The following is an 11,144-nucleotide window of genomic DNA, read 5'->3' as shown; positions in this document are numbered from 1 at the left end:
TGTTTTCAAGGAAAACTAATTATTAGGACATCGGTAATTAAAGTTGGAGTTGAATCTCCTGCATCTTTGGAACCTATACAGGGTGATATATGTAGGTCCATACACCCTTCATGTGGACCATTCAACTATTATGCGATTTTGATAGATGCATCTACAAGATGGTCACATGTGTACTTGTTATCAACCCGAAATTTGGCCTTTGCGAGGTTACTAGCTCAATTAATAAGATTAAGAGCACAGTTTCCAGATTATGCAATTAAGACACTTCGTCTTGATAATGCTGGTGAATTTACGTCCCAGGTCTTTAATGATTATTGCATATCAACTGGGATAACAATTGAGCATCCACTTGCTCATATTCATACTCAAAATGGTCTAGCGGAATCATTGATCAAACGCCTCCAATTAATTGCTAGACCAATACTTATGAGAACAAAACTTCCCATTTCGGCATGGGGCCATGCTCTTTTGCATGAAGCAGCTCTTGTGCGGATCAGACCCATAAGTTATCATAAAGTCTCCCCAATACAGTTGGCTTTTGGTCAGGAGCCAAATATTTTCCATCTTAGAATATTTGGATGTGTAGTATATGTTCCAATTGCTCCACCACAACGCACAAAGATGGGACCCCAAAGAAGATTGGGAATATATGTTGGGTATGAATCTCCTTCTATTATAAAATATTTGGAACCTATAACTGGAGATTTATTTACGGCAAGATTTGCTGATTGTCATTTTGATGAATCAGTATACCCAATATTAGGGGGAGAAAATAAGCAGCTGCAAAAAGGAGATAGATTGGAATGAATTATCACTATCTCATTTAGATCCTCGAACAAATCAATGTGAACACGAGGTTCAAAAGATAATTTATTTGTAAAATATTACAAATCAACTACCTGATGCATTCACTAACCTACCAAGGGTGACTAAGTCACATATTCCAGCTGCTAATGCTCCTATTCGAATTGATGTCCCGGTTGGACAATCTATAAATACAAATGAGTCTAAGCCACGCTTGAAACATGGTAGGCCAATTGGTTCCAAAGATAAAAATCCTCGAAAGCGAAAAGGAGCAAATGATCTAGGAGATCATAATATGGAGGTAATTGCTCAAAAAGAGCTCTGTGACATAACAAATGATAAGACCTCAGAGGAGATCCAGGTACCGAAAATAATAAGAATGAAGAGATCTCAATAAGTTATGTCTCTACGGAAAAAAGGTGGAACCGAAATAATAGTATTGTCGACAACATTTTTGCTTAAAATGTTGCTGTTGAAATAATGCAACAAGATGAGGATCTTGAACCAAGATCTGTCGATGAATGTAGACAGAGAAATGATTGGCAAAAATGAAAAGACGCTATCCATGCAGAATTAGCGTCACTTGAAAAACGTGAAGTATTCGGACGTATAGTCCGAACACCTGAAGGAATAAATCCAGTGGGATACAAATGGGTTTTTGTATGAAAACGAAATGATAAAAATGAAGTCGTTAGATATAAAGCACGACTTGTGGCACAAGGATTTTCGCAAAGACCTGACATTGATTATATAGAGACATATTCTCCTGTGGTGGATGCAATCACTTTCAGGTATCTTATAAATTTGACAGTCCATGAAAAACTTGATATGCGTCCAATGGATGTTGTCACAGCCTATTTGTATGGCACATTAGATAACGAAATTTATATGAAAATCCCTGAAGGGCTCAAAGTTCCTGAAACTAATAAAAGTTTTCGGAAAACTTGTTCAATAAAGCTTCAAAAATCCTTATATAAATTGAAACAATCAGGGCGAATGTGGTATAATCGCCTGAGTAAATATTTGCTGAAAGAAGGGTATAAGAATGATCCAATTTGTCCTTGTGTATTTATAAGAAGGTCTGGATCTGAATTTGTTGTAATCGTTGTGTATGTTGATAATCTAAATATCATTGGAACTCCTGGGTAACTTCTAAAAAGCAGTGGACTGTTTGAAGAAAGAGTTTGAAATGAAAGATCTTGGAAAGACAAAATTTTGTCTTGATCTACAGATTGAGCATATGAAAGATGAAATTTTTGTCCATCAATCAACTTATACCGAAAAGATCCTAAAGCGTTTTTATATGGATAAAGCACATCCATTGAGTACCCCGATGGTTGTGAGATCACTTGATATAAATAAAGATCCATTTCGACATCATGAAAATGATGGAGAGCTTCTTGGTGATGAAACTCCATATCTTAGTGCAATTGGGGCACTAATGTATCTTGCTAATAATACTCGACCAGATATAACTTTTGCAGTAAGTTTATTAGCAAGATTTAGTTTCTTTCCAACAACAAGATACTGGAATGGTGTTAAGCATCTTTTTAGATACCTCTGAGGGACTATTGATATGGGATTATTTTATTCTTATAAATCCGATTCACAGTTGATTGGTTATGCAGATACAGGTTATTTGTCTGACCCACATAAAGTCCGATCTCAAACAAGCTATCTATTTACTTGTGGGGGTACAACTATTTTATGGCGTTCAACAAAATAAACTTTAGCTGCTACAACTTCCAATCATGCAGAGATAATAGCTATTCATGAAGCCAGTCGAGAATGTGTATGGTTGAGATCGGTGACTCAACATATTCAACAATTGTGTGGTCTTTCTTTTAAAACAAAAATTCCAACAATATTGTATGAAGACATTGCTGCTTGTATAGCTCAACTTAAAGGAGGATATATCAAATGAGACAGAACAAAGCACATTTTACCAAAAATAATTTTTCACACACGATCTTCAGCAAAATGGTGAGATAGATGTTCAACAAATCCATTCAAGTGACAATCTAGCAGATTTATTCACTAAGGCATTGTCAACATCAATATTTGAGAAGCTGAGACATAAGATTGGAATGCGTCGTCTCCGAGATATCAAATAAAGCTTTCATCAGTGGGAGTATAATATGCGTTGTACTCTTTTTCCCTTAACTAAGGTTTTGTCCCAATTGGATTTTCCTGGTAAGGTTTTTAACGAGGCAACACTCAATGCATATTACAAGATATGTGTACTCTTTTTCCTTTACTGGGCTTTTTTTCACTGGGTTTTCCTAGTAAGGTTTTAACGAGGCACATTATTTATAGACATCCAGGGGGTGGTGGTATTATAAATCTAATGTATGTGGATGTTACTTTCAATGTATGTAGATGTTCTCTTCGTAACTGTCTTTGGCAAATTCAATATCAAACGAATAAGTTCATTAATACATGTAACTTGAGAAGAGATTTGTAACCTATAAATAGGATATTATTCTCCTATGTAATATACATAAGAAGCATACTTGAAATAAAAAAAAAGTTCCCTCCTCCTCTCTATATCTCTTATCTATTCTTGTCTTCTACTCTTTTAGTGCTTTAGTTTATAATTATAATATTTATTTTATAATAGAAAGTACTATTTAAGAAATCAACAAAACCGGGATTTATTGTACCAAAATAGTAAGTACTACTTAAGAAAAGCTACAAAGTATAATAAGATTAAGCCACTAATGGTGTTTAATTTGTTAATATATTTGATTAAAGTATAAATGGGAGTGTAGCTCATATGGTAGAGAGCTCGCTTCGCATGCTAGAGGCACAAGGTTCGATTCCCCTCACCTCCACGTTTTCACTTTAATTATTATTCACTATGGGTTCAGCGGGTTCAACATGTGAAGAAGAAATATACTAGGAACTCAACAAAATAAATTATTATTAAAATTAAAATACTTTATTAAAATTATTTTCTTTGGGAAAATTTATGGTCTCAGGATTGGTAAGGACTTTTTCGGAGGTATGCTCTTCTAATCTCGTCAAACTCACTAAAACTAGTATATAAAAAAAGCTTTTCTAGTCTAAAAATAGAGAAAAAAATGATTTGTGTCGTTGTATCTAAATAGGTTTCGAACTCAAGACCCTCCTAAAAATTTGAACCCACTTCACCATTGGGCTGGACACTTTGCTTGAACCATGTGGGTTCAAAATAAATTTTATAACGAAATATCCTCGGAGAAAGAGAAGATACACATATATATACAGTGTTATTTTTTGACCAAGTGGTTCATATGAACCATTGACCAAGTGGTTCATATGAACCATCTTGACTCCACGTGGATGCGCCCCTGATCCATATGTTTCTCTGCTACTCTATTTTAAGAAAGGGATAAAAAAGAATAATAGTACTATAGTAGCATCATACTTTAAAAAATAGAGGGTGTCACCTGCAACTTATTTTTTCTTGATTGCTAAAATGGATAATATGGGGTTGAAATACTTAATGTGATTTTTTTTTTGATTTCCTACCCGGTGTTTGGTATCCGCACATAGGCGGAGCTGGGATTTCAACTTTATTGGTTCTAAATTATACAATGACGAATTCAAGTGCTAATAACTGGGTTCTAAATTTAATATTTGTACATATTTAACAAATTTTTTGATGCAAACACAGTGTTTGAGCAAAAGTTATTGGGTTGGGCCGAGCCCGCATATGAGCTTCTAGCTCCGCCCCTGTATCCACATGGAGCTCGACTATATTTGGATTCGCGTCGTGTAAGGCCCATTTAAGGGGAAAACACTTCCTAACAAGATTTTCCCCATATCTAGGACTCGAACCTGAAACCTCTGGTTAAGGGTGAAGGAATCATATCCATCTCACCACAACCGATGTTGATATATTTTATGTGGTTTAAGATTATGAAGGTAAGAACATGTTCAGCTCCATTATTTTAGAACCTCCAAGTTTTTCTTTAAGAAAATAGGCTAATTACTCAAATTGACCATTAAGAGAAAAGACCTGCTCTTCTTAATTTAAACAAACTTTGTTTCTTGATAATGTGAGATGAGAGTGATTAGGAAGTTTTAGAAGATGTGTTTTTGTTGCAAATTGTTTTTGAAAAAACACAGAAAAGGCTGTGTATATATATACATACACCTTGATATAATATATACAGACCACCTTATCAAATTCTACTATTTAATATACAAAAATATGATCAGCTACAAAATGAATCATCAGTATGATGATTGCAACCAAATCCAATAACAATAAGAAAGAAACACAAAACATGAACTCTTTTCTTTTACATATGATATACTGTACTTAATGCAGTACAATCCCTTGTTTCCTACTGCATAAAAAACTTGTGCTGCTAATAGCCAGAGAAACTCAGTTTTGGATGCTGATTCTCTGCACTAGACCGGGCAGCTATTGGCTTTAACGCTCTCCCTTTTACGCGCTTATATATCAAAATGGATAACAACTAGAATAAGTATAGCAGCAGAAGCAGAGGAAGAATCGACAGCATTTGACAAAAAAGTGGAAAAAGATTACTCCATAACGAGCTCCATATGGCGATTGAGATCCTGAAGATAATTTGTGCTGGTATAATCTTCTGAAAACATCAATGCCCTCCCTCCCATTGACTTTTGCTTCATTTCTACTGGCGCGTTCTCGCCTTTCAGTAGCTGAACAACCTGCAGATTCAAAGAATATGTAACCATTTTGTGAAGCTAAATTTTCATTCGCGGAATAGTTTGTTTTTTTGCATATACAGTATACTCAAAACATTGAGTGTCAACTCTTACTATAAAAGGATCTTGTAAGTCACTTTGGATATATGTTAAGCCGTTTACAGATAAAAGGGCAGTCCGGTACACTAAGCTCTCGCTATGCGTGCACAAGGGTCTATTGTTCACAGCCTTACCCTGCATTTCTGCAAGAGGCTGTTTCCACGGCTCGAACCCGTGACTTCTTGGTCACATGGCAGCAACTTTACCCGTTACGCACAAGGCTCCTCTTCAAGGCGTTTACAGATAAGTGTTGTTTAATATCCTTGTTGTTCTAACTCTATGACCAAGATTTTGTAGGTAATCGGATCCTTCACACGATCAATCTTTTACTTATAAGAGTGAGTTTATAATCTTAAAAAACTTGCAAATTCGAGCAATGATCAACAACACTCAAAATCAAAACACAAATGCTGGTGGATTTGAAGGCTAATTTCAAGTTGAAAAGGCGACAGAATGTAAAGATGCAGCGTTACCTTTTTCATGTTGGGACGCATATCAGGCAAGTTATGAAGGCATGTTAAAGCTGTAAACATGGCGCGTTTCATCTCAACAACATCATAGTCATCGCCTAAACGAGGATCTGCTATTTCCTTGATGCTGTTGTTTTCCAATAATGGTTTTGCCTATGCACAATTGCAACAGGTATTCAATAAGTAGTAAAGTATATGACAAGTTTTTCTAAAGAATATGTCAGTTTAAGAGGATCATACCCACATCACAAGGCTTTTTCTATACGAATCAACTGCACGACGACCAGTAATAAGCTCCAATAGTAAAACTCCAAAGGCAAATACATCTGTCTTTTCATGAACAATTCCATGCATAAAATACTCTGGAGCCATATATCTGATAACCAATTTGCCATACATCAGATCATAACAAAGCAACATTGATAACAAATATAAATCTTTACATACCCGAAAGTTCCTTCAATGGGAGAAACAACATGATGAACCCATTTTTCTGGCAGCCATTTTGCTAGTCCAAAATCAGAAATCTGCACCAATGCAAATTAATAAACGCTCCATATAACAAACTACAAAACTTGAGAAATTCAGATGAAATCCTACTTTACAGTAGAGGTTTCTAAAGGGGAAAAAAGATTGAAACCTGAGGTTCATAATCTTCAGTTAGTAAAATGTTTGAGGCTGTAATATCTCTATGGATTATGCGCTTTTGGCAATCACAATGAAGATAATGCAATCCCTCAGCTACACCAACAGCAACTTTATGTCTTATTCCCCATTCAAGTCTCTCTTCTGAACCTGAAATGCTGAGTTTTTCGTTTATCAGTCAAAATAACATAATATTTCCATGTTCACCTCATCACTCTCGACATTTCATTCAATATTAAGCGTCCATATTATCAGTCATTAAGCCAAGAAATCAAGATTAAACAAACATAACTAGCCAAGTTAAGAGGGATTACAGCACCGTGTAGTAAAGTACCGATGCTTCCATGGGGTAAGAACTGAAGAATAAGGTACAATCCGCCATCAGCGCTATAACCGATTAATTTAGCAGCATTAGGATGGTTAATGTGAGCAATAATTCCCAGCTCAGATAAGAAATCATCAACTTTGTCCTCATCATTCTTTTCTTGCTTTGTTATCTTCTTCACCGCGACAATCTGACCATCAGGCAAACATCCTTTGTACACTTCTGCATGTCCACCTTGCCCAATCAAGTTGTCTGTCACATTCCAAGGCACAATTCAGTATAACAAAGGGTAAACTACGCGCAAATTTTTATTATCGAGTAATAGAGATTATGCTATCTAATTAAAACAGTTTAAATTTTGCAAGAAAGTAACATAATTGGTGTAAAATTGTGGGATCAATGACAATGACAAGAAGATGCAGGCATGTGTTATCACTTAATGAGACAACTGCATCAACTTGGCAATTTCAGTTTTTGAGGGGACAAATTAAAACATAAAGGACCATAGACATTCAGGAAAATTTAATAAGTTGGTCCATCAATAACTCATGCCAACTCGCGAAAAAGTTCCACATTGAACACTCTGATCTGTTATAGTTGGCCGGATGGACAATGATCTGACTACAACAACAACAACAACAACAAACTCAGTGAATTCCACAAGTGGGGTCTGGGAAGGGTAAGATGTACGCAGTCTTACCCCTACCTCCAGAGAGGCTGTTTCCAATGGACAACGATCTGACTATACATTCTAATTTCAGATAGGGACTACCACTTTCTCATGTCTATCTAATCCAAATCCAAATGTACTACTCTAAGGACTTTATCAGTTAAACCATAGAACTATTATAACTTTCATGCAAAGTACTCTATATATGTCTGCCTGTCTAGTCATTCTCTAATTAAATTAATTAGAAATAGTATATAATGTCATTTTCTAGAAACTGGTCCTAAATTTTGAGAATATGACTTTGGCATCTCAAAAAAGCAAATAGGAACCACCTCTGGCAATAAATAATACTAGTAGATAATACCCAGGATAAGATGTGAAAAATTTGAATTAAGTTATTTATACTTACAATGTAAAGTTCTTTTAATTAATATTTTTTACTAGGTTATTAATTAGTTTATTGAAAACAACCTATCTATCCTCACAAGGTAGGTAGGGGTAAGGTCTGCGTACACAATACCCTCCCCAGACCCCACGGTATGGGATAATACTGGGCAAGTTGTTGTTTTTATAGGTTATTAATTAATACCACAGGTTAATATTTTGTCTCTGTATGACCTATATGTCACGGGTTCGAGCTGTCGAAGCAGCCAATAATGCTTATTTAAGGTAGGCTATCAACATCACACCCCTTTGGAGTGCGACCCTTCCCCGGACCTTGCGTTAGTGCGAGATTCTTTGTGCACTGTGCTGCTCTTTTTTCATATAGATTTACCTGAATTACCTTATAAGCGACTCAATTGCGTAAATATTCTTTAAACCAAAGATGCATAGAATTTAAACTAGAAAAATTGATTAAATATGGAGTATTACCTTGATTAAAATTATCAGTAGCTTCAGCAAGATCCCTATAGCTAAAATTCCTCCAAGAAGGTTTTGGAATAACAGAATCATCATCACAATCAGTAGATTCTTCTTCAGCACTTCTATTTTTGGACAAAATTCTCCTTATATTCTTTGGTAATATCATCTCATACCCTCCTAATAATGGTATACTTGACAATCTTCTCATTGACCTTCTTTTTATATTATCAAAAAGATTTTTCCAATAAACACCTTGAATTAATTCCCCTGAAGATGATGATGCAAAACTGCTGCTCCTATCATCACTGCTGCTAATGCTGCTATTGTCTGAATCTGATGAATTCAATGTAGGAATTTCTAATACTCCTCTTGGTGATAATGATGATGAGTACTGATTATCGTCTCTGTTATTGTTGTTGTTGTTGTTGTTGTTGTTATCTTCCGCTTTTTTATTACCTTCTTTTTCTCCATTTTCTTGGTCACAAGCAGCAACTCTTCTACCTACAAAATTCATAGGTAAAAGAAGAATTTATTGGCAAAAAGGTGTATAAATCATAAGTCAGTGGCGGAGACAGAAATTCTAGATTTGATAACATGTACTTCTCTAGTGTCAAGGATATTAAAAAACCATTTATATATGTACAAAAATTTAGAGTAACCGTCAAGTTATGTTTGTGTGATCTATAGGTCACCGGTTCGAGCCGTGAAATCACCCACTATCAGGTTAGGTTGCCTACATCACACCTCCTTGGAGTGTGGCTCGTCCCCATATTTTGCGTGAACGCGAAATGCTTTGTGCACCAAGCTGCCTTTCTTTTTATTTGCATAATATAACTTTTTGACAAAGTGAATTCTCTTCATTACATGTGACTCTGCCATTGTTTGCGCTAGATTGACAATCAGCAATAATTTTTGAAAATATAATAATATGTAGGAAATTTGAGATTAAAGCGTAGTTATTATGACAGTTCTATTTAAATCATTAATAAACAAGAACATTCATATAGTACATAATAAGCAAAAAGCTTTACACCAAAAATAACGCATATAAAGGAAAATAAATGATAATAAATGCAAAGAAAAGCTAAGAATAACCTTCCATTGGGATATTTGGAATTTGTGTCAAATGCTCAAATGAATCAATAGAAGCTTCCTGTAATAATATGCAGGAAAGGAGCTAACAAAAAATTCATAGAAATAAGCTCTGAATATATTTACATTTGAGCAAATTAAATTCCAATCAAACGCTCTTCTCCCCTGCAGAAAACAGGAAGAAGAAGAAGAAAGGAAGAAGAGAGAAAGAAAGAAAAAATGGAAGAGTTTTGAGCAAAAATGATTTAGCTTTGAGAGGTTGTTATTCTTCTTTGACAAAAATGGAGGTGAAGCTGTAGAAGTGGAGAGAAAAAAAACGGCTTTTGGGGTAATTGAATAAATGTTTGAGTACATTTATATACGCTAATTAATAACTATAGGTGAATTAATATTGTAATCAATTAAAGTGTAATTCATTAAATAGTTGTGGCTGATGAAATATTATGACATTCTTGATTTTTGGTGCAACTATCATTAGGACATTGTCGGAGAAAAGAGTGTATATATTACTTCCTCCGTCTCATATTATCTATCGTGATTTCTAAAACTAATTGTCTCAAATTATTTATCATTTTAAAAGTTTAAAAATAAATTAATTATTTTTTCCTATTCTACCCTTAATATTAATTATTCTTGAAAACTACAAATACCTTAATTATGAGTAAGTAATAAATACAGAGAAATTATACCTTAAGACATAAATAAGGGTAAAATAGTCAAAAACCTTCCTATTTAATATTTTTTTAAAGAACGTGTAAAAGAGAAACACGACAGATAATATGAGACGGAGCGAGTACTCCTTCCGTCTCAAATACGGCACTTGAGAAAATATTAATTAGAAAGGGTTTGGACTATTTTACCCTTATTTATAACTTAAGAAATAATCTTTCTTTATTGAATATTTACTCTATTTATGTATTATTTCCATCTTAAAAAGCAATTACCATTAAGGGTAAAATGAGAAAAAATAATTTATTTATTTGAGACAATTATTTTTAGAAATGAGGATAGATAATTTGAGACATGTGTTTTCATGAATTAAGCAGGAACGAAATTTAACCACAATACAATCTCCTTTCGTAATAACATGATATAAACGTGTAATAATTAATCTGGTCGGATTATTAATCAAATTTAAATAGATTACCTAAATCGACTGGCCAATCCTATATGAAAGAATAGTTATTCAGTGAAGCTATTAGCTGTACAACTTTAATATAATCAAATGAATTACTAATTAGCAATATTTTCAAATACCACTTAAAACTATCAAAAGTTATGGTGGAGTGATAAGTGCTTCTTCTTTCTTAAGTAAAATATTTGGATTCGAACCCTGGGTATGAAATTAACTTTTGTAGGAAGTGTTTTACCCCTAAAATAAAACTTTCTGCCACTAATCCAAATTAATCAGACGTATATAAGGCAACAACAAAATTATAAAGTTGTGGTGGAGTGATAAGTGCTTCTTCTTTCTTAAGCAAAATATTTGGATTCG

The 11,144-nt window shown here is 34.3% G+C and overlaps 1 protein-coding gene across 1 annotated transcript; it reads right to left on the bottom strand.

Moving 5' to 3' along the window:
• Positions 1-4,970: 4,970 nt before the first annotated feature.
• On the bottom strand, positions 4,971-9,939 carry LOC104114580 (receptor-like cytosolic serine/threonine-protein kinase RBK1). Its single transcript, XM_009625059.4, has 8 exons — positions 9,653-9,939; positions 8,567-9,058; positions 7,018-7,275; positions 6,694-6,848; positions 6,501-6,580; positions 6,294-6,429; positions 6,057-6,206; positions 4,971-5,487 (listed from the first exon to the last, which is right to left on the bottom strand). The coding sequence occupies exons 1-8, from the start codon at positions 9,657-9,659 to the stop codon at positions 5,341-5,343; spliced, it is 1,425 nt and encodes a 474-aa protein (XP_009623354.1). The 5' UTR covers positions 9,660-9,939; the 3' UTR covers positions 4,971-5,340.
• Positions 9,940-11,144: the final 1,205 nt, after the last annotated feature.

Source organism: Nicotiana tomentosiformis, chromosome 4 (genome assembly GCF_000390325.3).
Source record: "Nicotiana tomentosiformis chromosome 4, ASM39032v3, whole genome shotgun sequence".
NCBI classification, from domain to species: Eukaryota; Viridiplantae; Streptophyta; class Magnoliopsida; order Solanales; family Solanaceae; genus Nicotiana; species Nicotiana tomentosiformis.
Note: the sequence above shows the minus strand (reverse complement) of the source record. Positions and strands in the feature narration are given on the sequence as shown.